The sequence below is a fragment of the Pelodiscus sinensis genome, chromosome 2, assembly GCF_052426305.1.
Source record: "Pelodiscus sinensis isolate ZL-2025 chromosome 2, ASM5242630v1, whole genome shotgun sequence".
NCBI lineage: Eukaryota > Metazoa > Chordata > Testudines > Trionychidae > Pelodiscus > Pelodiscus sinensis.
In genome coordinates this window covers 239,473,311-239,500,285 of record NC_143053.1, presented here as the reverse complement: position 1 = coordinate 239,500,285, position 26,975 = coordinate 239,473,311, and the positions used below count along the sequence as shown (strand labels likewise).

The 26,975-nt window shown below is 46.3% G+C and overlaps 2 protein-coding genes across 4 annotated transcripts in view; one reads left to right on the top strand and one right to left on the bottom strand.

Annotated features, from left to right (window-relative positions):
* On the bottom strand, positions 1-16,623 carry IDI1 (isopentenyl-diphosphate delta isomerase 1). 2 transcript variants are annotated; one of them, XM_075922715.2, is made up of 5 exons: positions 16,406-16,623; positions 12,851-13,011; positions 9,207-9,299; positions 3,194-3,324; positions 1-2,364 (listed from the first exon to the last, which is right to left on the bottom strand). In XM_075922715.2, exons 1-5 carry the CDS (start codon positions 16,537-16,539, stop codon positions 2,047-2,049), a joined length of 837 nt encoding a protein of 278 aa, XP_075778830.2. In that variant the 5' UTR covers positions 16,540-16,623; the 3' UTR covers positions 1-2,046. The 2 variants fall into 2 exon arrangements, with proteins under 2 accessions (XP_075778830.2, XP_075778829.2); XM_075922714.2 differs by having other exon boundaries at positions 12,851-13,014; positions 16,406-16,622.
* A 9,623-nt stretch (positions 16,624-26,246) lies between these two features.
* The window catches only part of WDR37 (WD repeat domain 37), a 93,569-nt gene continuing 92,840 nt past the window's right edge, over positions 26,247-26,975 (top strand). Inside the window, exon 1 of one of the 2 annotated variants that reach the window (XM_006111891.5) lies at positions 26,247-26,476. The gene's annotated coding sequence lies outside the window, so the exon portion shown is untranslated. The remainder of the gene's footprint in view (positions 26,477-26,975) is intronic. The other variant, XM_006111890.5, reaches the window with a different exon arrangement.

Here is a 26,975-nt window from a genome sequence, read left to right as displayed (position 1 = left end):
TTTGTCAGAAATTCTAGAAATGAAGCAACTTAATCTTTTACAGTGGTTCCCAAACTTTTCGGCATCACACCCCTTTTTGATTTGAGAAACCCTCAGCTTCCCTTCCCCCCACCATAGCAGCAAAACCTGAGCAACAGAGAAAGGAACTGACCAGGGCCTAAACAAAAATAGCAGCAAAACTTGGGGGGAGGGGGTGGTTAGGTTGCCTTGCACCCCCCCTGGAATTTCCTCACATACCCCCAGTTTGGGAACCCACGCTTTACACTTTCTTCAAGGCTGCTCCATTGAAACTAAGGCAAAAGGTGTCAGTCACAAGGTCATGTTACCTTTAAACCTTTCAAGAAAAAGGTAATCGTACTTTCCTTACTTTCTGATTCTACTAGAGATCCCTCAACCTAATTTTATTTTCTTCCACTCTACAACACTCCCATCATACCATCAATAATTAAGTGTATTTAAATTCAAGAAACGTAGTGAATTACTCAGGTTCTCACTTTTTTTTTTTTTAACTCCTCCCAGTTGAGTATGTAGCTAGAGAATTTCAGATAACTACTAGGCATGTGAAAGTGTAACTTTAAATGGTTAACCAATCAGCCTGGGCTCTTCAGGTAACTTGCACTGTTACATACAGATACCCCACTATGTGCAGAGATCTGACTTGAAAGCTGGCTGCCAGTACACACCAGCTCCTGCACCACGCTATTGTCTCCGTTTCCTACTGTGAAACGGCAGCATGGGGCGGTAGGCAGGAGTCAGTGGGCATGTAGGGAGTCAAGTGCCAACCCATATGTAACTCTTAACTGCTAAAAATTTCTGCAGTTATGTGGTTACTTAAAATGTGTGTAACATCCCTCATGCCCACTGTGTTACGTAGCACTTCTGTTGGTAATCTTAAATGTCTTTTTAAAGATTAGTTAGCCTTGTTCACTGACTTTTTTTTTTTTTTTTAGTCAAGAACAGATTTCCATTTTAGTTGTGGTTACCTTGTATGAAAACATCCCACTTGAAATTCTACTTTGTTTTATAAATCAATAAAACATTTAAGTTTTTAAACCCAGTGGAAGTCTTCAGTGCTATTAGTATTCTACTTCAAACCTCTACAAAAACCCAGGACCCAGTCACTCCAGATGATTTTCATATAAATTACCTATGAGTTTAGAACTTTCTTTTAAAAGGGAACATTATACTTTTAATTATAACTTCTAAATATTACTAAATGAAATAGCTGCATCGTTGAATTTGTTTACATTATGCATTTGATAGCTTTTACACTTAGCAAATCAGTTTTTTCCCTTAATGAAAATGATCTGGAAGCAACAAAAAAAAAGTCAACAAGCCATTCCACTATAGGATAGAGAGATGCTGGTTTATACCAGTTCAAGGACACAGGTTTAAATATCAATGACAAAATTCCTTTAAATAACCAAACTGCCAGAAGCTTCCCTGAACTGAATTCAGGAGAAGTAGTCTCAGATTAATTTCCGGTGGATGGGTGTTGACGTGAGAAGCGGCACTTATCTACAGTCACTACAGAGAATGAACAAAATTGTGTTAGACTGGATTATCCTCCATGTATTGGAGAGAATCACTCCTAGGCAATGCAGGAAAACTTACTTTGCTATTGCCTATTTGTGTTTATCTCCTTGAACAAAATTCATGTCTGCTACTAATCTCATTAAGTGTATTCAGAGGTGTACAATTCCTTTTCTACATACTATTTCTATCTTAATATTTATTAAGCTCCAAACAAGTTCATACTATACCAACTTCTATTTGTAAAGTCAGGCTTGGTGACTACCTGAAATTTTATTCTACGCTTGGGTAATAGAATGGTATTGAACGGTAAGTTAACTGAAAAAACAAACCCAAAAACAAATCCCAGCCCCCGCTGCACACTCACTATGCATGGGTACAGAAATTCCTACAGCAGGTGTTGTCAGTGTACCATTCTTGTCAGTATTCACAACCTTAAGGATTAAAAGTTACCTTATTGCTATTAAGACAGCATTCCACCATTACTCCTCACCCCTATGTTCACTTAGTATTTTACATTCTATGTATTTTTTCATGATCCACAAAGCTATTTAGATTATGCAGGTTATCCCACCATTTAAAAAGAAAAGTCTCTGCAATTAATTTAAACCATGGAGTAATCTTGATTTCATTTTTTGATGCTTTTTCCATGAGTTGTTTTAGTTCTTCCTGTGTCACATAACAGTAGCTTTTGATCTCATTAGGATCAGGAGTCAGTGTTACATTCTTCTGCACAAACAAGATGTAATCAATTTCGTGTTCTCCCCAGATCCCATCAGAGCGGGCCTTGTAGTGAATTCGTGTAAGATAGAAGATTTCTTCAGGAGTTACCTACAACCAAAATCCTTAATTAAGCAGCAGTAAGAGATAGGGAGATGTGGTCAAGATATGAATCACCTTTCAGAAAAGACACTGTTAAAACAAAAACAACCCACCACTCCTACGGTTTCTGGGACAAACAAACAAAAACACACCGCACACACCAAACCAACAAACAACAAACAAACCACTTTGAAGCTTATTTCTAAAACACAAATAAAAATTAGAGGAAAAAAAGTTGTTTTTTTTAAGTTTTTGTCCTTTTAGAATAGGTTTCACTGTTAACTTAATAGCATATGCATTTTGGGTTTCTTAATGGAAACAAACATTTTAAATAGTGAAGTAATTATAAATCCAATACTACAAGGGGACTCAGTCAGGTATCCTACTTATTACTCCTTTGAACTTTGATAAGTAACTGGGTACAGCAGCCCTACACATCATTGCCAATTTGTAGTTTTACCATAATTGAAATATTTTGGGGTCACTTTTTAAAGCTGGTGATTATAGTGTCGTTTCCCATGTTGGTAAACATTAGAGAATTAAAAATGAAATGATGAAATCTTACTCTGCACCATGTTATTTGCTCTTTGCCTTGTATTTATGTTTAGAAGAAGTTAGAGAAGACATGTAGAATCTGCAACACACCTGTGCCAAATGACAACAATATTCACACACATTCCTAAGCAAGTGGATCTCCAAAGTTAATAAGTCTAATTTCTCTTCAGTGTAAGCTTTTGCTTAAAATCCCATCTGGTAGTTAGTTTGTGCCAGATTCAAAAGTTTGTTTATTATTCAATAATTTTTCTTAAGATAAAACAGTAGCAAAACCCACTATTACCTGTTCCAAGGGAATTCCTAACTCTGCTTTTAATCGCCGCTGTGCTGCTCGCCGAACACCCTGGGCATTATTTTCTTCCAGTTCTAATGGGGTGCTTAGTGGATGACTGCAACAAGTGTTGGTAAAACAATCTGTAAAAGGTTCGTGTGTAGTAAGTGTTCAGCACAGTAAAATACATTGCAGAAAGCCAGTATATACACAACAGCTGCAGTACCAGTCAGCATGTTTTTTTAAAAAGATGTCTGCATATCTCCATCTCAAAGTTTGAACCTATTCCTACTTTGTTTCTATTTGACAGACAGATTTCCCCATTTCAAATATTTCTAAAGTTAATTTTAACTTGTGGCATTATACAGGCAGTCCCTGACTTACGCGGATCCAACTTACGTCGGATCCGCACTTACGAACGGGGCTTTGTCGCGCCGGAGGTCGAGGTAGCGGATTGCTACCTGCGAGCTCCGGGGCGAGAAAGCCCCGTTCGTAAGCTGCTCCGGTGCCCCTGGTCTGCTGGAGACCATCTCCAGCAGACCAGGGGCACCGGGCGGGTTCCCGCGCTTCCGAGGCTTTGCCAGAGCAAAGCCTCAGAAGCGCGGGAACCCGCTGCTGCTGCTGCTGCTTCAGTCGCGGTGCCTGTGGTCTGCTGGGGACCGTCCCCAGCAGACCACAGGCACCGGGACTGAAGCCGCAGCCGCGGGGGTCCCGCGCCTCTGAGGCTTTGCCAGAGCAAAGCCTCAGAGGCGCGGCACCCCGCTGCGGCTCTGCTCCCGTATCCCTGGTCTGCTGGGGGGGGGGGGGGCGCGGCTAGTGTGCCCCCCTCCCCAGCAGACCAGGCTTTTGTTTTGGACCCTGGAGCAGAGCAGCTGGGGCGCTGCCAATTGGTCCTGCAGCGCCTTCTGGGCACTACCGGACCAACCCGGCAGCACCCCAGCTGCTCTGCCCCAGGTCCTGATTCAGCCGCTGCTGGTCAGTTTCAGCAGTAGCTGAATCAGGACGCCTGGGGCAGAGCAGCTGGGGTGCTGCTGGGTTGGTCCAGTAGCGCCGAGGAGCGGTGCTACTGGAGCAACCCAGCAGAACCCCAGCTGCTCTGCCCCAGGCGTCCCCAAGTCAGCCGCTGCTGAAACTGACCAGCGCTGACTACAGGAAGCCCGAGGCAGAGTTGCTCTGCCCCAGGCTTCCTGGAATCAGCTGCTGATCAGTTTCAGCAGCAGCTGACTTGGGGAAGCTTGGGGTTCTTAAATTGAATCTGTATGTAAGTCAGAACTGGCGGTCAGTTTCAGCAGCGGCTGAATCTGGATGCCAGTTCCGACTTACATACAGATTCAACTTAAGAACAAACCTACAGTCCCTATCTTGTACGTAACCCGGGGACTGCCTGTAGTGTCTTATTTGTGCTGCAGTATTACCCTGCATTACAAATGCTTTCATTTCCTTCCCGCCCCCTGCTACAAAAAGGATCTCATCTTGCATTTTAAGATCAGCAGGCGAAACACACTGTATTGTTTATCCTGTAGATATTACTTGGAGTGTTTTGAAAGTTTGATAAACAGAATCCAAAATATACTTTCCAGCAGATTATGTGGATCAGTTTTGAAGCTGCAGGACAAGCGAGTAATAAGCTGCTTGCTTATTTAGGACTTCCCTATACAAACACTCAGGGGTTAGGTCTAGATTACGGGGCTTTATTGGAAAAAGCTATGCAAATTGCACTCTGCAATTTGCATAGCTTTTTTCCGATCGCTTATGCAGATCTAGAAGAGGCCAAATGGCAGAAAAGCCTCCTTTTTCGGCGGAGCCCTTATGCCTCATGAAATGAGGTATACAGGGCTCTGCCGAAAGAGTGCGTTTGCTCTTCCACAAAAAAAAAAAAGTCGGAAGAGCAAATGCGTTCCTTGAACATGGTCTAGACATAGCTTTAGTTTGCTGCAAACTAGGGAGGGGGAAATATACTCCATGCTAGTTTGCTGCACACTAAGTATCTACGTGGACCCTGCTGCCACACAGAAAATTCACCAGTGTTGTTTAATCTAATCCAGTTTCAAAATGGGGTAGCTCAAGATGCACAAGGGTCTAAACTGATACTTAGCACATAGGGTGAGAATCTACTTCTGCTACTTTGCTGCAAACTAAGCAGTCCTTATAGACTGGTTGAAATGAACACGCCACTCCCCCCTTGTCCCACATTAATGACTGAATCAAGGTAAATGCTTCTATTTGATCAAACCAGTCTAAATAACTGTTAAAACCCATGTAGAAAACATTTAGAGACATGCTTAAATCCCACTGACCTGAATGGAATTTAAAGGACATGCCTGAGTGCTTTGACTAAAGCAGCAGTCTCTTTTAATACAAAAGTTTTTTGGAGCAGACAAGATTTAGACATTTTCAAACTTAAAAAACAACAAATAGTCTGGTAGCACTTTAAAGACTAACAAAACATGTAGATGGGATCATGAGCTTTCGTGGACACAGCCCACTTCTTCAGCCTACTGTTTTGACATCAGTAGCAAACCAGAGGGTGACAAAAATCAAAACATGTAAAGACAAAAAGGAGATTGCAAAGTGGCTGTGACACTGACAGTTCTTGTGCCAGTGTAACCCACACACCTAGTGTTGTTCACTGTCCTAAATGGTGGCTCATAGACCACTTACAGTGCTAGATAAGAACAAGGGACATCTACAGCCTAAGCTGAGAGCCAGCTGGCATTATAGCTCAAGCTGTAGTGGCTCCTATATTAAGCTCCAGAGGTCCTGGTGGTAGTTACACCAGCTCTTGGCAAGTCTACAGGCATTAGCTAAGAACCAACAAACTCAGAGAGACCAGATCATTACACTTTTGAGTCTTGCTTTAAAAAACACACACACACACACACACACACACACACACACACACACACACACACACACACACACACACACACACACACACACACACACACCAGTATTTGTCTTAAAAAATAGATTTAGTCTGCTTTTTGTCAAGATCCAAATTTCCTGACCAAGGTCCAGACTTCAAAACCTTTTTCACTGCATAGTAATAAACAAACATTCTGTGATCCATTCAAAAGCATCTTGTGGTGTGGATTTAGTTTGTGGTCAGTCTATTGAATACCCCGACTTACAAATAAAATTAATGCATGCACCAACTAACATACTGTAGAATGTAATATTTGTATTTCATGCAATAAAGATACATTTTGCTTTATTAACTTGGAAAAATATTTGTTCTGAACTTGAACACAGGTGGGAAGAGAATCTCTTCCTGCCCACCCAGAAGAACTATCACAATCAAATAGCCTATCAAGGAACATTGAAATACAAAGGACTGGTGAAGGGCCATAGCACACCTTGCAAATTCTACTGGCAAGGAGGCTTATGCTATGGACCTAGAGGCTGAATGAAGGAAATAAAACAAAGACATAGGAAATTTTTCCATCCCATCACTATTTGGTATTTCTGGCCCTGAGAGTTCAAACTGGGCAAGGTCCACCCTGAAAGATACTTTGAATTAACTGATCACTAAAGCTGTCACACTTAAGATTTAGATTGCAACTCGTGTGTGTGTGAGTTTACATGCACGCGCGCGCACACAATGTTTGCATGCTTTAACCCCGGCCTACTCAACTTTGGAGGCTACAATGATACCCAGAGCATATGCCGAGGGCTGCAACTTAAGTGTGGTTGCACTTATATGTAAATATTTATGCAAAAATATGCAAATAGCTTCTTTCATACTGACCGGCATGAATACAAAGATTAAGGCAAGACTACACAACACGCAGGCCCCATTTAAGTCAGTTCTGTTGATATTAATAAAATGCAGTATTTACCGGATTTCCACCCATGACAGCACTTTATGAGCAATGACATTTCAGCAGTTTAATTACTAAAACGCATATCAACAGAAGACCATTATCTTGACTACTTTTTTGTTTTGGCTTCACAATTTTAACAAATCGAACAAAAAGTACAATCAATGCAAAGTTAAAGGCACCAACTGGAAAAGTGGCATGACTAGAAAAGGAACTCGGGAATCCTGCTTCCCAGAATCTCTTCCTTTCCCCACCCGCCCCACCAAGCCCCAGTTTCCACTGTCCTCACAGAGCAGAGACTGGAACCCCCAAATCTACCCAACAGACCCACTGCCCACCTACAGGAAAGAAGTCAGAAGTTTTAACGCCCAGTTCTCTGCTCTAACCCACTGCCCCTGCCCTCCATCAGAACCAGATACCCTCCAGCCCTCCTGCTCCAACCCAATGCCCCTCTCTTCCCCCCGAGCCAGGTACCCCCAGACTCTCCTGCTCTAACCCAATGCACCAAACCCTTCCCCAGAGCCAGGGACCCTCCAGCTCAACCCAATGTCCCTCCCCTCCTCCTGAGCCAGACACCCCCCAGTCTCCCTGCTCTAACTCAATGCCCTATCCCTCCCACAGAGCCGGGGACATAAATCTAATGGGGTGGAGGGTCATGAGTCTCACTGGAGCCTCGTGTGTGTGTGAGTTTACATGCACGCGCGCGCACAAAATGCCATGAGTCTCACTGGAGCCATGCGCTTTTCCCTCCCAGTACTGGGGCCCGTACAGCTGTGAATGGGTCAGGCGCACGGCTCCAAACGTTCCATTGAAGGCATATAGTGCTGCCCTCTCCCCGATCCCCTTTGCAGTGCAAAAAAATCCCAGACATTTTTTTCCTTTTAAAAAACCTGTCTGGATGACGATTTAACATGAAAACAAGGACATGTCCAGGAAAAAATGGACGTGTGCTAACCCTACCCAAGCCCCAGCGCAGACCTCTCACCCCCCAGCTTAGCTGCTTGGCTCTGCCGCCGCCTTGCCATGTCTCTCGCTGCCCAGCTGTGCCACTGCCTTGCCACACGCCTCGCTGCCTGACACCCTCAGTGCCTTTTGCCGCCCCTGGCAGGTCCGGCACACAAACTGACGTGGCCTAGCTTGGGAGGTGTTGCCGCTATGGCAGACGCAGCAGGTCCCGTGCACACACTGACACGGCCTGTGTCAGAACTACACCGTGCAGCTCCGCTTGTGGGGAGGTGCTCCAGATGTGGCAGGCGTGCTCTGCTGTCCCCTCTTGCTGCCCCCGTCCCCCGCTGGCTGGCTGGCAGCTCCTGCAAAGACGGCTTGTTTCAAAGCCACGTGGCTCGGCTCGCAGCTCAGTACTGCTGCTGGAACCCCAGGGATGAGGAAGGCAGGCAGCCCGGGAAGCAGCTGAAGGCGCCACGGGCCTCATGCAAAGGGGCTGCATGAGGCTCACCAGCTGCATGTTGAATAGCCCTGCTTTAACCTGTCAATAATACTTATTTCTTTCTTAACTAACAAATCTTTAGTTAATTTGTTACTAAACTGCCTTCAGGTACTGTCTTTGGAATGAGACTAGAGCACCAATTTTTCTGGGAAAAGTGACTGATTTCTTAGAATGGGGAGTAACCTGAATATTTTGGTGTATGTGACCATTTATCAGTAAATCCAGCTTTGCTGGGTGGCAAGATAGATTGGAGACTCTAAAGGGGACTGTGACTCCATGGTAACAATGATTAAAGAGTTCACTTTTGTTACGGGGCTGGTGAAATCTAATTATAGTACATGCCACCAGTCCGGTGAGTCCATTCTGTTTGGCAGTCTGGCTGAGGTAAGCACTCTAGACAGTGGAATCTAGAGGACCAAATTTCATTTGCACAGCAAGTGGCATGGCTTTCCCACTTTGTTTTCTACTCTTCTCTATTTAAAAACGTGTTACACTATTACTTGCACAGGCATGTTTGCACGTTCTAGGACAACGTCTCCCAAAAAGTCTTTAATCCATGCTTTAATTATTCTCTATTGCAATAAGTAGATGTTCATTTACATTGGCTTCATCCCCTGGAAAAGCACATGCCCAGCACTAATTGACTCCTTTCCCCAAGGAAACTGATCTTCAAATCTGCAGAGGAAGTGACGGTGGGAAATGAAACAAGGCAAAAAGCTATGATTGTATTCCTAGAATGAAATGTTTACTTACTAACCTGGAAAAGTAATTTTAGCATCTGATCTCTGCTGCAATAGCAATTTATCTTCTGTATTGAATAAAAAAACGCTGAAAGCTCGGTGCAATAATCCTAAAACATACAAAAGAACATGAGTATTAGTTTCTGAAATAAAGGAGTAGAAAAACCCTGCAAGTATAATAGCCAAGGTTACAGAACTAGAATAGACTGATCTTTGAAAGGATTTCCCCCCTTCCATCATGTGTACCAGAAATTCTCTTAAGTAAGAGGTGGGAAAAAATAAACCATCAATTTTGTATTTTGACATGTTAAATGTCAGCTTTTCCTATTCCCAAACATGCACAAATCTCTAAGTATCTGCTTCCAGTATCTTGTTGCAGTTCAGTTAAATGTTTAAGCAAGTTTACCTAAAGCATGTTTAGGCAAGTCACTAGTGGGGTTTAGTCTCTAAGGGTACGTCTACACTACAGCGCTAGTTCGAACTAACTTAGTTCGATTTAGTTAATTCGAACTAAGCTAGTTCGAACTAACGCATCTAGAACTAAAAACTAGTTCGAACTAGCGTTTTGCTAGTTCGAACTAGCAAGTCCACATTGAGTGGACTCTGAACAGGGCTTAAGGATGGCCGGAAGCAGTGCCGGCAGGGCATAAAAGGAGGACTTAGAGCATGGAGATGCTGTCTCAGGCTAGCCGAGGGCTGCGCTTAAAGGGTCCCGACCCCCACCCCGGACACACAGTTCTAAGGGGTGCCCCGCTTGCAAAGAAGTTCTGGCTTGGAGTGCCCTGAGTGCCCACACTGGGCACATCACACCACTCGGCCATCAGCCCGGCTGCACTTGCCGCAGGCTGCCATCTGGGGAGAGGGAGTAATTGGGGGGCTGCAGGAGAGCTTCCACCCCCAGAAGCCCGCAGAGCCAGCCCAGTCTTCCCCATCGGGGGCTCGTACCCCATTCCTCCCTCACCTCCTTCCACTTACCCTTCCTTAGCCCCCCTTCTTATTGATGTACAAAATAAAGATAACGTTCCTTCCAACATTGACTCTGTCTTTATTGAAAAAAAACTGGGGGAGACTGGGAAAAGGAGGTGGGAGAGGGGAAGAGAAAGGCTGGGAGAGGGGAGGGCAACTAACATGATCAGGGGTTGGGAACAGGTCCCAGATGAAGAAAGGCTACAGAGACTGGGACTGTTCAGCTTAGAAAAGAGGAGACGGAGGGGGGACAGGATAGAGGTCTCTAAAAGCAGGGGTTGGGTGGAGAGGGTGCATTCATAAAAGTTCTTCCTGAGTTCCCATCAAGAAGGACTAGAGGACACCAAAGGAAAGGAATGGGTAGCAGGCTTGAAACTAGTAAGAGAAAGTTGTTGTTCTTGACAAAGCAAATAGTTAACCTGTGGAACTCCTTGCTGCAGGAGGCTGTGAAGGCTAGAACTAGAACAGAGTTTAAAGGGAAGTGAGATAAAGTGATGGAGGTTGGGTCCATGGAGTCCTATTAGCCAGAGGGTAGGAGTGGTGTCCCTGCCCAAAGTTTGTGGAAGGCTGGAGAGGGATGGCACGAGACAAATGGCTTGGTCATTGTCTTCGGTCCATCCCCTCCAGGGTCCCTAGGGTTGGCCGCTGTTGGCAGACAGGCTACTGGGCTAGATGGACCTTTGCTCTGACCCAGTACGGCCATTGTAAGCTCAGGGCTCAGGGTCGGGGGTCTCAGTGGACCCCCTTGATTTTCATGCACACCTGGTCCTGGGTGGCCAGGCTGGCAGCTCTCCTGCCCTAGACGGCCACTTTCCTGTGCCTAGTGCGGAGATCGTGGACGAGGTCCACGATGTCCGCACTAGCCCAGGAAGGTGCCCGCCTCTTGCGGTCCAGGGCAAGCTCCCGGGAGCCGCCAGCCTGGTCCCGGCAAGAGAGGGTGGGCTGGGGGGCATCTGGTGGGTGGCTCTGTGCCGTGCCAGGTGCAGGGTCTGCTAGCTGGGTGCTGGCAGGCTTGCACCTGGCACGGGCACCGTAGCCAGCCCGTGCCCCTTTAAGGGGTCCGGGGCCGGGAGGGGGGCATAGAGTTTCCCTGGTGTTGGCCAGAGTGGCCACCAGGGAAACCTGGGGAGGGCTAGCCTCCCACTAGTTCGAACTAAAGGGCTACACAGCCCTTAGTTCGAACTAGCTAGTTCGAACTAGGCGTTAGTCCTCGTAAAATGAGGTTTACCTAGTTCGAACTAAGCGCTCCGCTAGTTCGATTCAAATTCGAACTAGCGGAGCGCTAGTGTAGCACCTATTAAAGTTAGTTCGAACTAACGTCCTTTAGTTCGAACTAACTTTGTAGTGTAGACATACCCTAACTGAGATTTAGAAAGAGATAATGTGGAACAGATTGCTAAAATCCCAAATTTAACTTTGGAAGGCAACCAACTCTCACAATAATGGGCACTGAAGGAGGAGGAGAATTTAAAAGTAGAACTTCCTCTATAATATTAGCTTTCTCTCCTTCTGCAGAATAAGCTCCTTACTTGTTATTGTGAGTATACAAGAGCAATCTGAAAACCATTCCAGGAAACACCACTGATTCTTTTGTAACTAGAAGTATACAGACTCATGTTTCCAAAAGACTAAACCTAGCATAAAAGAGGGAAACATATTTTAATTCCCCTCCATGGTTATATTGTGCCACTTGAAAACCCCCCCGCTAAAATAAAAATGACTATTAAGTCTTTTTATAACATATCCAAAAATTTAAACGAGTCAAGTATCTAATCAAGTATTTAAGTCAAGAGCACTTCACTAATGTTCATAACCCTGGGTAACTAATACTATTATCTTTAGTCTCCCTTGCTTATTGCCTACAATTGTTTGTCATTCATATTGTAGCATTTGATGGTAAATGCTTCAATGCAAGGTGTCAAGGCTTTTTCTCCACTCTGGCACGATAAATGCAGAAGTGGGGGGGCCCACAAAAGTATCCCAAAACCTTATCTTTCCAGGCTTTGGTTTAAAGCTTCCCCCGAAAATCTTAAACCCCTAGATTTTGGAGATAAAAAAATCCACTGCCACCACCCAAGTAATGATAAGAAAAATCAGGGGAGAGATCACTTGGGAAATCTCACCCGTAAAGTAAAAACCAGGACACAAAAATTAACCAATACCAGGTTAATAAAAAGAAAAGAGAAAGAACTTTTATTATCACCACTATATTCCTGTTGCAAGCATAGTGACTAGATGGAAAAGTCACAATTTAATATACTCATGGGGGAAACCCCAATCATGGGCCAAGACAATTACAAAAGAGAGCAAAACTCATTTCTAAATGCACACACCAGACTCCCATTCCCAAACCATAAAACAATAAAACAATGGATTTATCTAAACTTTACTCTACTTACATTTAGTGAAGAATCTTTTCTTAGAGAGAGACACACATCTATCTCCCTCAGTAGCTGGAGAGAAAACTACCCCAGGGACAAAATACGGAAAATTCCTTTGTCCCAGTTTGAAATTCCTACCTACATTCCTATTTGCTGACTCTACCTGGCTTAGGTAAGGGACATAGTTAACTCTTTAGTCCCTAGGCTGTTGGCCATCTCTCATGATCATGACGCCACATTTATAGCTATATAATATATCAGATTAACACAATGCACAAAACTGTTAGCATGATTTCCTATCATTTTAACTGTACCTTTATCAATGTTTTCATTCAGATGGCAGTTTTTCTTGGTATCTGCTCCTATCTTGTTATCATTTTCATCAATAAGGATACACATTTCTGCCAAAAGCTGCACCTGCTGCTCATCAAGATTATCTGTATTTACTTCAGGCATAGCTGTGGTACTTCTCTTTCTACTGAAACAGTGATCAAAAGAGACAGTCATTTGATGAGACAGAGGTCCAGCAAATTTAGAACCAGAGAGATTATTTCACACCTAATATATTTAGCCTTCAGAAATTGCTGCCATAGGCCTTTAATACAAGTGGTGTGTGTGTGTTTTTTTTAAAAAACAAAAGTTACATTTGTTATTTTGTTTAGAGAATGATAAGCATGTATAAATAGATGCTTATGGATTGTTGCGACTCTTCTCTGAAAAAAAATGATATTAGCCCTCAAAGGAGGCTGGACACGTGACCAGATATAGGAAGTCCTGCACCACATGTTACAGATCAGTTTGTCCACACCAGGTTCTATATTTGTATGTAAAGGGAATACAGGTGTTGACTCTGATAAGAACACACAAGGGCACTGAAAAACAATGGGACAGTGTTAGCTGCAAGGACCCACTCTTCAACAAATTGCAAAGATTGTTTTGTCAAAGCTAGGGATTACCAGATCAAAGAACCTCAACAGCTAAAAACTGACAAAGGAGGGTGGAGTTGCCAGACTGCTTATGGAGCCATCAGTAAGCTCAGCGAGGAAGAAAAACTGAGACAGAATCTTGGTGCAAGAGCCTATAGGAAATCACAGATGTACCAGGATCTCTATCTCTTAAAAACCTCCTAAGTTAAATATGTACAATCTGTTTATTTTTAAGGCTTTTTTTCCTGAAATGCTTGTTTTAAGGAGGTTATTTGTTCACTGATTTACCATTATCATTGCCCCAGAGGGAACCAAATCGCAGGATCTGGATTTAAAAAAACAAACAAAACAAAACAGCCTTCACAACACTGGGTGATCTATGAAGGTGCAAAAATTTCAGGTGTACATGACTAGGCTCACGCTGAAGATGGAGCTCAGACAGTTGAGAGATGTCTTATCACAGTATAACAAGAACAAGAGAGCAGGAGTAGTCAGAGGTGCATAATGCTCAGTAACTGTAATGTAGGGAAACGGATTCTAAACTATTTTATAAAGAAATAGCTTTTTCACCTTGTTTTACTGCGTATGCTTAAAGTGCTGCAAGATTTGCTTAAAATTTGAGAGGTTTATACAGAGACTTCACTAGAGATACAAATCAATTTATACTTAAAAAAAAAATTTCAAGTTAGAGGCAATTTGTCTACCCCTAAAGCTCCTACACCCTTTGTTTCTGTTTTCCAAGACTGTATTTTATTTTTGCTTTGTGACAAACCCACACTACAGAATGGAAACAGTGATGACAAGTACCATCAAACACATCAAAGTAGTATTTTTCTTTGCCAGGAATGGCGAGAAACAGGTCTCTCGTTTAAGATGATGGAGACAACCCTTCAGAGAGATGATCCGAATTCTTTGTGAGAAGTAGGGATGTTAAAAATTGTGTAGTAGGGTAACTGTGCAATCACTGAAAATCTCAGCGGTTACACAGTTACCTGCACTGCGGGCTCTGCATTCGCTGCAGGGTCTGTAGTATAGCCTCCCTAGGAGCAAGGCCCCCTGCCAGCACAGGGAGGATGTTTTGTTGCAGCAACTGTGTCTCCTTCCCATAGTTTAGCCCTTGCCTGCCCAGTTCCGGGGGCAGGGCTCGCCTTAGGCCGATTAGACTGATTAGGTCGAATTGGGCCCTGTGCCTAAGGGGGCCCTGCACCCCTGAACCCGGAAGCGCTGGCCGGTGAGTTACAGAGCCGGCACCCTGCTCCACCCCCCTGCTGGCCCCCCAACGTGTCCTTCCACCCCGCCCCCAGAGCGTCCCCTGCTGTGCGCGGCTCCTCCTTGTCGCCTGCTGCTGCCCATGTGCGGTGCAGCACGGGGGCAGGGAGGACACCTGGGCGTCCCGAGTCCATTACTATGATTAATGACTGGTCAGGGTGACTAACTATTATCAGCCAGTGGTCTGAATGAGCTATCTACTGCCTTCTGTTAATCAACTGTAGGAAAAGGCTTCACGAGCAGACCTTATTTATATAGAAAACTTACTTTGCCACAGAGATCAGTAGACACACTTGCTGTGTCAAGGTGATCAATTTTGGCTCTTTTGGGTTGAAATTCACTTAAGACTTGGAGCTGGGAGAATGAAATGTTGTTATCCATATTGTATGATTAAAAGACCTGAACTTAATATGACCTGGTTTAGGGTCTACCATAACTTGAACACTAAGCAGAGGATAGTGAGTCACATCTAACTGAAAGTCACAAAAGATGGAAACAGGTTTTATTTCTGGTGGTATAGAGTCTATTTGGAAGTCCTCAATTATATCTGACACTTTACATCCAGTGTTTAAAGGCAGAGCTGACTAGAATCAATTGAGAATCCTTGTCTTGTCTCAGTGATCACTTGAGCAAAAATCATTGATAAAATCTTGTCTAGACTGATCTTGGACTCAACATGCAGGCAACGTGTTGAAGAGCAGTGCAAAGGAGGCAATGGTGGTGAGGTACCATATTACCTAGTGAAATCATTGGTGCTGAAATCACTAAGACCTGGAATTTGACCACAGAACTGACACTTTCTTAAAGACTCAATTTTTGCTATTAAAAAAGTAAATCAATGTAACAGAAAACTGCAACTTCTGGTAAATTTTTAAAAATCAAACTTTATTGAAAAAACTGGATAGTTTGCAATTGAAAATATTTGACCCACACTTAAGGCAACTGATTTAATGTTGTGTAAAATTTTGCATAATAAAGGATGGCATTTTTTTGGACAATGTTCAACTATATTTTGATTAGATCTACTTCTGATGTGATATTTGTGTGTGGTTGTGGTTTGTTGTGTTGGTGCGTGGTTTTTTTTTTGCTCAACAAAAAAAATCCTGGTTGGGGGCTTGGGGGAGCCCCGCCAAAGTGGTTCGAATTGGGCCCCGCACTCCCTAAAGCTGGCCCTGTCCGGGGGAGATGGCTTTGCAGACCTGCCACAGCAAAGCCACCTCCCTGGGAGCCAGGGGAGTGTAACTGAAACCTTTAACCATAAGCATCAGCTTGTCGTTTAAAGAGTTACTTGGTTACATGTTCACATGCCTGCTGAGACGGTTGGTCGCACTGCAGTAGTGCCAGCCTCATAAACTATCTGTGCTGGGTGCCTTCATAGAAAAGAAACTCCTGGGGCCGCGGGCTGGGACCAGGTGACGCAGAGGAGGACTCATACTAGAATGTGCAAGAAGCCCTTTCAAGCAACCCCCCCCCATCCTTATACACCCCAGTCGCTTGACACTCCCGAACTCACCCACCTTCCAACCACAACCCAGCGAGCTGGGGACAAGACCCTATGGGAAGTCAGATCCACCCCCATCCTCTTGACAAACTCCACTCCTGCCCGCCCCCCACTTCTGGCGCTCCCGACCCCCCGGCCCGAAAAACTGCGGCAGGCGCCTCCGCTACACTCACCGCGCGGGGCTCTCGACCGGTCTCAGCAAGCTCGCGGGGGGCAGCAGCGAACGCCGGCCCCAGCAGCAGGTGTCAGCGCGCGCGCCCGTCTTGCTCCCCACAGCCGCCACAAGCCCGCACAGCGCGCGCCACATGGCCTCTTACGCCGCTCCCGCCAATAGCAACGGCCCCAAACCCGCACGTCACCGCATCGCCCGATCGCGCCACCGGGAGCAGGCGCGCTTCCGGCATGGGCGGAGCTCACCCTAGCCAATCACAGTGCACTGACCAAATAGAACGAGAAGGCCTATTAGAATAGACCAAATAGAATGAGCGTCGAAGGAACAGGAACAGCCAATAGCGAGCGATTATTAGGCAGCGACTGGCCAATAAGGAAACAAGGATTGGGAGGGAGGCAGGGCCATGGCCGCGAGGAAACCTGTCCCTCTGTCTTTCTCTCAGGAGCGAGCCCCGGCATCCAAGGGAGCGAAACGTGCTTCTCACCCGCCCCGGCTGTGACAAGGAGTTGCAATGGGCCTGGGCGTTGCGGTCCTGCCCTGAGCCCGTTCTTCACAATGGAGCTTTAATTCTAAAGCCTAAAGAGTGTCTCTTGAAACTCAGCACCCTCACTAATGGCACGTTCACAACACCCGGCTCATGGGTTTATATCCTATAACCCGGATCTGAGGCCATGCTGCCCCCTCAAGAGTGCTGCAGAAGCTGGGGGTGGTTACTTTTTGCATTCCATTTGCATGTGGGGTACCCCTGTTACAATCTAGGACCCCTATTTGCTAGGTACTGTACAAATACATAACAAAAAGATTGTCCCAGTACCCAAATAATTGACTGTCTAAAAAAGTGCTTCCCAACCTTTTCGAGCACTCAGGCCCCTTTTCCAATCTAGTAAAATTTCAGGGACTCCCCTCCCCTTCCTGGGGAGAAAAAAAAAGGCAAAGAAAAGAGAAAAAAGAAAAGTGAACGGGCTCACCTTAAACTTTACACGTGCCCCTGCAGTACTGTCTCCGACCATCAGGGGTCCCCAGACCACAGGTAAGGAGCCACTGGTCTGAAACAAGAAACAGAAGGGGATGCACAAGGAAATAACGAAACAAGGGGCCTTTCTCTAGATTAGCTGAAACAAAAGACAACTATGTAGCACTTCAAAGACTGACAAGATGGTTTATTAGATGTTTCAGCTAGACCAGACTAACACGGCTGCATCTCTATCACTATTTCTCTAGATTAGAATTTATTTTGATTTTGTGGCAGTATGTGTGGGTTCTTGGCTAGATTATACAATACAGTCATATGGAATACTATAAAGCTATGACATTAAAGCACATATAAACCTTTGCTTTTCAGAATTAGCGTTTCACATGCTTAGTTATGTGAATGATGTGAAATATGCTTTTCTGACTTGCTCATGTCCTTGCTTTAAATCCTTGCATTTGTAAATGGCATACAAGCTAAATTTACTGTTGCCTAGCAATGCATAATTTTGAAACAGAAGGTTTTGGGTGGGTTTCCCAGGGGGTTTATTAAATAAAATTTAAATAAATTAAATGAACTGTTCACCAGATGAAATAAAAGCTGATGCACAGGCCTCTCATGGCTCCTAAGGACCACTGTCTCATTCAGTGCACGTCACCCAACAAATTCACATAGCTGTGACATTCCAAAGAATTCAGCGGGGACAGAGTTAACCACCAGGAGTGGGCCTCTTTCCTAATCCTGAAGGCTGGAATGTCTCAGACCCTGAACCTCCCATAAAATCTTCATAGGTGGATGCCTGCACTGTCTTGGGAGCCCTATTGTAGTTAATAAGCTAAGGCCCTTGAGACCCAGCAACACACATTTCTGTGGCAAAAGAAATTTCCTGGTTTTTTTTATTTTGAAAATCTGGACACTTTGCTCGGTTTCAAAGTTCTACAAATAAAATGGATACCTCCCTCTTAGCCCATATCAGTTTTCAGCAAAAAACTATTATCTGAAAGCTGCCAGTAAACAATAGGGAGGTTTGCAGGATTGCAGCTTGGGAAGGAAGCACTGGGAGGTGTTCAGGCATGGTCTGTGATGCCAGGGCAAAGTGCAGGTCAGAGAGTGCAGCAAGAGATACTAGGCAGCCCTATAGGCCTCTTTTTCCTTGTTCTCCATGGAAAACCTCCTCATGGAGGCTGCTGCCCCCTGGCCCCTGCAATCCCAGCTTCCCTTCCTAGCCTGTCACACCAGGACTCTGGCACAACTCCCCCACTGCAGGGGCTTCAAGACAGTATCTTTAGGGTTGCCAGATGGTTTAACCAAAAATACCAATCACCCTCCCTCACCAAAAAAAAAAAAAAAAAAAAACACTGGGAAAAAAATTCTGTTGAGAAGAAAAAAAAGGGGGGGAGACCAAAGTTATTGAGCAAAAAAAAGGACCCCCGACAGCAATTATTAAGCAAAAAAAAAAAAAAAAAAAAACAAAAAAAAAACAGCATAGCCCCTTTAAGAAGAGGTATTTTTACTGGCAGCCATTTTGTTTTTCTTTTTAAGCCAGGAGACAAGCCACTGCTGAACCAGGTAAGTGGGGGCGCTGGGGGATGTCCAGCAGGAGGTCTGGGGACTGGGTCTGGTTGCTGAGTGTGTTGTAGGGTTGCCAGGTATCCGGTATTTTCGCCTTCTGGCAGGGAAAAAAAAAACAGAAAATACCAGATATTTTAGATGTCTGGTATTTTCTAAATTTTTTTTACCGGACAGGAAGCGAAAATACCGGACTGTCTAGGTCAATACTGGACACCTGGCAACCCTAATTATCTTCAGCAGCAGATGGGACTGCAGCAGGGAAAGAAGCCGGCTCTCTTAGAGGTCCAGGCTACTTCCAGCTTTTGAGGCCCCAGCCAGTATCAGATTTATGCACAAACTAAGATATATTTTGAGGACTCAGATTATAAGGAGCCTCTAAATACATAAAATTTACCAGATTTTAGTTGCATCCTCACCTATGTATTGATATATATGTAAATATAAAACTTTATTATTTCAATTTTCATTGTCCTTTCTCTTAGAATAATACATATTTTTTGGTAATGCAATGAGGCCTCTAATGTATACTTGACCTAGTATACCTAGTATAATCCTGCCCAACCTCTAGCGGTAATAAAAATGACGACACATGATAAAACAAAATAAGGCACGAGAGAGAGAATTTGAATAATTGTTATTTAATAAATGCTTTTCTAGCCTTTTTCTGTGCAAATGCAGTAATTGTTGAGAAAAAATTTAGCCTCCTCCCTCCCCAGTGATCCTTGTGGCCTAGCCCAGCCCAGCCCAGCCCAGCCTCTCCAGCCCTGGAGCAATGCAGGAGGGAGGAGGCAGGGCACGTTGCATCATGCAGCCTGGCCTGTTCAGTCACAGAGCACCAGGGGAAGGAGGAGGCAGGGCTTCCTGCACCACGCAGTCTGGCCCGGCCAAGCCTCCTCCCTTCCCAGGTGCTCGAGAGAGTGGGCTGGTTATGGCTAGGCCGCGTGGTGTTCCTTCCATGGGAACTGGGGAGGCTGCAGTGAGCATGTGCTTCCTCCTTTCCCCTTTGTTGGAAGGGGGAAGCACACACGTGGTGTGCCGCTCTGCCTCCCTGGGTGGGGAAAAGAAGCAGGGCCTAACAGAAGGGGCAGGGCTGGAGATAGGGTGGGGAGCTTCAACGACCACTCCTGGACCTGGTATACTTACACTTTAGTACAGGGCTACTCAACACACGGTCCGCAGTGCAGTCCTGTGAGTGAAGGGCGCACCAATCCGCCCAGGACATCCTCCTGCACCTGGGCACTCAGCAGGCTGACTCATAATCAGGAGTACCAGCGGCAGCACCTGGGGATACTGCGAGGCCTGCACTGCACCCGGACTACTGGGTGCACGAAAACCTGCAGCTGCAGCGGAAGAGTGGGCGGGAGCTGCTTGTCCAGGGCAATTGCATCTGTAACCACCTGCAGACCCTGGTGCAGAGATTGCTGCCTCCTGCTGCCTCCCCAGTTACTGCTCCTCCTCCCACGCCTGCTCCCCCTCCTGCTTCTTCCTCTTCAACTCTGGGCTCATTCCTCCTCCTCGTTTCCTTGCAGGGGCTCATCAGTACTGGCCAGAGGGTCGGCGTGAGTCCCAGCTCACTGGGTTCGCACCACTCTGGAGAGTCACCCTGCCTGAGGAGCTCCCCGTGGCCCTGGGAGGCGCTGCCAGCTCCCACTTGGGGAGCAGTGTGGCCCTGTTGTGACTCACCTTCCCCTTGGCCCGGGCTCTTGTGTGTCCAGGCACAGGCCCCACACGGCTCTGCCACCACCTGCAGGGCTGAAGTTGGCTCGCTCCCCTGGCAGGGCCCAGCAATGCCTTCGAGGGAGTGCAGCCCCTCGCCCTCCGGCCGGCCATCCCTCCTCCCATGTGCCCCGCCCCCCACAAATCCCCCTCCCCCGCCTGTGTTCTCTCCCCCGCAACTCCCCTGCCTGTGAACTCCGCTTGCCCGGCTGTTCCTCCCCCACCTGTGTGCCCCTGCCCACTGTCCTGCGATCCCCCCCCCTCCTCCTTTTCTTCTCCCCTGACTTGGCCTCTGCCCAGCAACCCTGCACCTCACCTCCTGGCCCACTGCAACCTTGCTGGGACCCCATCTCCCCTGCCACCCACTTGGACCTCCATCTCCTGTCTTGATCTCTAAACAATCCCCCCTCCCCCTTCCCACACCTGCCCAGGAACCCAGCCCCCTTGTGCTGTGTCATGACACCCTCACTTGGGGGAGGGGGGGGCGGGAGTGGCCAAAATTTTTTTAGCTTGGGGCAGCAAAAAACCTAGAGCCGGCCCCGGACACAGGGAAAGAGGGAGGGGCATGCAGGAGTGATGTCATGGGGAGGGCTGTTCTCAATCCATTTCCTGGGCCTATTTTGATTGCCAGTCCGCCCCTGGCAGGCAGACAGGCATGTCCATGTCCCCAACCCTGATGTGGTGGTCGGGGAAGAAAGTCCCGGTGTGCAGCCTCTGGCAAATGGAGAAGTTGCAGTACAGACGTGAGTCATGTGTTTTGCCGGACCAGCCCACATTGATGTCCACAAAGTAGCCCCGGTGGTCAGACACAGCCTGCAGGATGATGAAAAAGTATCCCTTGCGGTTGATATAGAGGGAGGCGTGGTGTTCCGGGGCACAGATGGGGATGTGTGTCCCGCTGATAGCCCCCCCACAGTTGGGGAAGCCCAGGGCGCCAAACCCCTCGATGACCGTGTCAACATCGGCAAGGCGGATGACAATAGGGCGGACTTGAAAATTCTGTATTGTTCCATTAATAGTAACTTGGAACAAAAAGTCTGACCCCAGGTACTATATTTCTTCAAGGCTGCATTTTAAAATGAATTTAAACTAATAAATTAATCCATTTGTAAATTCTCAGAAAATTCACTGTGAACTCAAAGTAAGTCTTGAAATTCTGAGGATTACACATTGAAGGAAATGGAATTCCTGCATCAGAGGCCAAACTTAGCTTTAGCCAGAGTTTGAAAATAACTTACAATTTCTTAGGCTAGGTTTACACTGCAAAGAAAAGTCAGAAAAAGATATGCAATTTGTGAACAGCAATTTACATATTTTTTTCCGCTTTTCTTTTGAAAGAGCCTTTTCTGAAATTTGGCCAGTCTACATGGTGCCAAATTTTGGAAAAACCTCCTCTTTCGACATATCTCTTCTTCCTCATAGAACGAGGATTACAGGATGACTCTGCGGAGCAGCACTCTGTTGATGGCCTTGACCACCTGCAGAGGGACACACAAAACAGAGAGTCCCTGAAGTGCCAGGGTGGCTGAGACTGCTTCTTCCTTGCCACTGCCCCATGCCCCCACACCCCAGGAGCAACCCCTCCTGCAATCCTGGCCACCTCAGGCAGTCCTTAGTGCAGGCGGGACAGAACAAACCCTCCCATGGAGGGGACTTGCACCACCTCCCCCCTTTTTCCATAGAGCAGCCCATCCCCTCCTTGCACACACCTGCGACCTGGCACAATGGCCAGAGACTGCTATACCTGCATGAGCACTGCTCCGACGGTGGATCTCATAAGAACATAAGAACGGCCATACTGGGTCAGACCAAAGGTCCATCTAGCCCAGTATCCTGTCTACCGACAGTGGCCAGCACCAGGTGCCCCAGAGAGGGTGGACCGAAGACAATGATCAAGCGATTTGTCTCCTGCCATCCCTCTCCAGCCTCTGACAAACAGAGGCCAAGGACACCATTTTATCCCCTGGCTAATAGCCTTTTATGGACCTAACCTCCATGAATTTATCCAGCTTCTCTTTAAACTCTATTATAGTCCTAGCCTTCACAGCCTCCTCTGGCAAGGAGTTCCACACGTTGACTACACGCTGTGTGAAGAAGAACTTTCTTTGATTAGTTTTAAACCTGCTACCCATTAATTTCATTTGGTGTCCTCTAGTTCTTCTATTATGGGAACTAATAAATAACTTTTCTTTATCAGCCCTCTCCACACCACTCATGATTTTATAGACCTCTATCATATCCCCCCTCAGTCTCCTCTTTTCTAAACTGAAAAGTCCCAGTCGCTTTAACCTCTCCTCATATGGGACCCGTTCCAAACCCCTAATCATTTTAGTTGTCCTAATCATTTTAGCTCCCCACGTCGAACTGGTTCCGCACGGATCAGCAGCTATCCGCTGTGGAGAGCTTCCAGAGGGCGATGGCCATATGCTTCTGGAAGGGAATGGTGGGCCTCATGTGCATGTCCCGTCTCTGCAGAGCAGGGGTGAGCCACTCGCAGAGCTCCATGAAGGTGTCCTCCTTCATCCTAAAGTTCTGGGTCCATTGTTGTTCTCCCCAGCGCTCCAGGATGATGTGGTCCCACCAGTCGCTTAGGGTAACCTAAGAACCAGCTGTCCAGGAGGGTCCCTTTAAGCACAGGCCTCATATAGCCTCAGGCAGCAGCCACACAAAGTAACTCCTGACCTGATGCTCTGCAGGAACCAGTTTCAGCTGGCCAATGGAATTCAGCGTCCAATCAGCGTGGATACACTTTTTTCGAAATAGCAAAATGCTATTTTGAAATGCATTTTGTGTGTAGACGCATTATTTTGAAATAAGATATTTTGAAATTAGATATTTCAAAATAACACTGTAGTGTAGACGTACCCTTAGAGAGTAGTTATTAATGATTCAGAGTCATGCTGGAAGGGCATAACAAGTGGGGTTCTCCATGGATCTTATTTGGAGAGAATACACTTACTAAGTTTGTGGATGATACCAAACTAGGAGGGGTTACAAGTGCTTTGGAAGATAAGATCATAATTCAAAATGATCTGGACAAACTAGAGAAATGGTCTGAGGTAAATAGGATGAAGTTTAATAAGGACAAATGCAGCATACTCCAGATAGGAAGGAACATTTCTGTTAGATGGGGTTCACCATTTCAGAATTTGCATTAAAATGGCAGACACAATCACACAGTGTGTAAAGAATTTACCTTTCTGAATCCACTCTTTTCCTTCCCCAAACTCCATGGCAACAGTATCATTGTCTTTCTCCTCTTCCTCCTCCTCACTTGTATTGCTTTCAGAAATATATTTTACTATAACCTCCTGTGGTCCAATGCTGTGACCTCTCTGCCTGTCACTGTTTTGGGACACTTGTGAGATACTTCACCCTCCCATTTTCCATGATTTCCTAAGTATGGCTCTGCTTCAACAACAAGAAATTCTGTGCCAATAGTTTCCTCTGGTGTACTTTTGGAAACTGATGCTGGTGGCTCTTTAATCGGTTTCATATGAAATATGCTATACATATTGCTTGACACTTTGCCTTAGAGAGTTTCCAATTTTATTCTCTTACCCTCCACAGTCGCAATTTTGCAATGGAAATATAGGTAGGAATTTCAAACTGGGACAAAGGAAATTTTGTTTTTTTTCCCCCTTCCTTTGTCCCCGGGCAGTGTTTCTTCAACTACTGAGGGGGACAGACATGTCTCTCTTTCCAAGAAAAGACTCATCACTATCTGTAAGTAGGGTAAAGTTTAGATAAATCCGTTTTATTATTTTATGGTTTGGAAATGGGAATCTGTAGCCAGACACAAAACCCCATCTTGTCCCAACCAGTCCCAACCAGTCCAGTCTCTCTTCACGCAGAACCTTTCAGGATGTCTAATCATTTTCACTTCCTAGCTTGGAAATCTCCCCATATCAGCTAAATCTTTTTGGAGTAGGGTGAACAAAAGTGAACATGGCCAGCAGTGCAGGTGAGGGCAAACTCTCAAGTTTTAGAATCAAATGAAAAGTAAGGTTCGCAATTAATTCAAGTGATTAATGAAAAATAAATTAGCTGGATTTTAAAAGGGTTCTTAGATGGGGCCTGAGCTACAGTGCTGGGAGCCACATAAAAGCAAGTAAGTGACACCCACTTCTCAAGCCGGAACCCCACACTCCCACACCATTCATTCAAACCCCCACACTAGAGGGGGATTTGATTGGTGAGCATAGTAAGCAGGAGATGCAGCCCCCTAAGAAGAGTAATAGACATGACATTTATAAAGGAGCAAAGCTATCACTAAAACGGGTTAGAAGGATGAGAAATGCAATTCAGGGACTCACTGCAAGAGATAACACGCATATTTGAACTGTTATGAGACATTGGCTGTGTCTAGACTGGCCAGTTTTTCCGGAAAATCAACCGCTTTTCTGGAAAAACTTGCCAGCTGTCTACACTGGCCGCTTGAATTTCCGCAAAAGCACTGACTTCCTACTGTAAGAAATCAGTGCTTTTTGCAGAAATACTATGCTGCTCCCATTCAGGCAAAAGTCTCTTTTGTGCAAAACTTTTGCTCAAAAGGGCCAGTGTAGACAGCTGAGATTTGTTTTACGCAAAAAAGCCCCGATTAAGAAAATGGCGATCGGGATTTTTTTGTGCAAAAACATGTCTAGATTGGCCATGGACGCTTTTCCGCAAAAAGTGCTTTTGTGGAAAAGCGTCCGTGCCAATCTAGACGCTCTTTTCCAAAAATGCTTTTAACAGAAAACTTTTCCGTTAACAGCATTTCCGGAAAATCATGCCAGTCTAGATGTAGCCAGTATGTATTAACTGATTGAGACTCTTAAATCTTCAAAATGTGTTACATGCTCCTCATAGCTGCGTGTGGGGTGCCTGCAGCATTTTGCCCCATGTGCTATAGCAGTGCAGAGAGGGAGAGGCTGGAGGGGCTGGCACCTTTAAGAGCAAACAGGAAGCTGCCCGGTGCTCAGGAACGGGTCTCTCAGAAAAGGCAAATAAAAACTCCTCTCCGCCCCCTTTGTGCCCCCACCCCCAGATTTGGACCCTTGACAGAGGGCTCACCCGCTGAGTAACAGTTACCCCCTTGGTACCTCCTTGGGTGGAGGCAAAACCCTGCTACAGGAGCTGGCGCGTCTCACAACTCCAATCAACCCCTTCCCCCATTTTTCCCTTCGAGCCCCTGCTCTGCCGCTCCAGAAAGTAAATTGACCCACAAATTGGTAAATTTGTGTCCCCCTGCTCACACCATGCCCCTCCCCCCCGCTGCCATATGCCCCCCTGAGCCCTTTTTTAATGAGGGTAAAGAGCCGGGAACAACATCTGAAGCCATGTAAGGGCAGAGTGAGGGCCTCTTACTGAGCATGCTCAGTACGCCTGGATATAGCTTTGTGATAGGCAGTTGTTTCCGACGCTACTGAGCATGCTCAGTATGCCCTGGGTATAGCTTTGTGAAAGGCAGTTGTTGCCGATGCTACTGAGCATGCTCCGTACGCCCTGGGTATAGCTTTGTGATAGGCAGTTGTTTCCGACGCTACTGAGCATGCTCAGTTGCACTGTTCATGCTCAGTACGCCCTGGGTATAGATTTGTAATAGGCAGTTGTTTCCGACGCTACTGAGCATGCTCAGTTGCACTGTTCATGCTCAGTACGCCCTGGGTATAGATTTGTGATAGGCAGTTGTTTCCGACGTTACACCGCCTCCTTCTGCGTGCCCTGGCCCCCTTCCTCTCTAGGCCCCCGGCCCCGACCGCCCTCCTTCCCCGTGCCCTCCACTTCCTGCGCGGAGCTCACTGGCGAGCCGGCCCCGGCCGTTGGTGACAGGTGAGTGCGGGGGCCTCGGCTCCTGCCCCCGGTTCCTTCGCCATGTTCCTGCCCGAGGAGACTGTCCTGGAGTGGGGTCGGGCCAGTGTGGGAGGATCTGAGGGCAAAGCGCCTTCCTCCCCGCCCGCGGCTCTTTCCGCTGGGCTGCGGGAGTGGAGGGGAGCTGTGGGCGCGGCCGTTTCCTTGGGGGTCGGGATGATGGTGGCAGGGGGAGGGGGCTGTCTGAGCGGGCCCCTGCTGTGGGATGGGGGTGGTGGTGCGGGAGCGCTCTGGTGGGGCACAGCTGGGGCGGTATGGGCGCTTTGAGTCATGGGTGAAGGATGTTGCAAGGGTCCGCAATTGCTGGGATGTTAGGGGCTTCGTACCGTGTTGCAGATTGACCTTGGCGTTGTCCTGTTATCTCCTCACCGCCTGGGACTATTTGGTTTTGCAGGTGTTGCCCTGAGCCACAGCAGAAATAGCTTTACCCTTTCCCCTTGCTCAGAGCTCCTCCACTCAT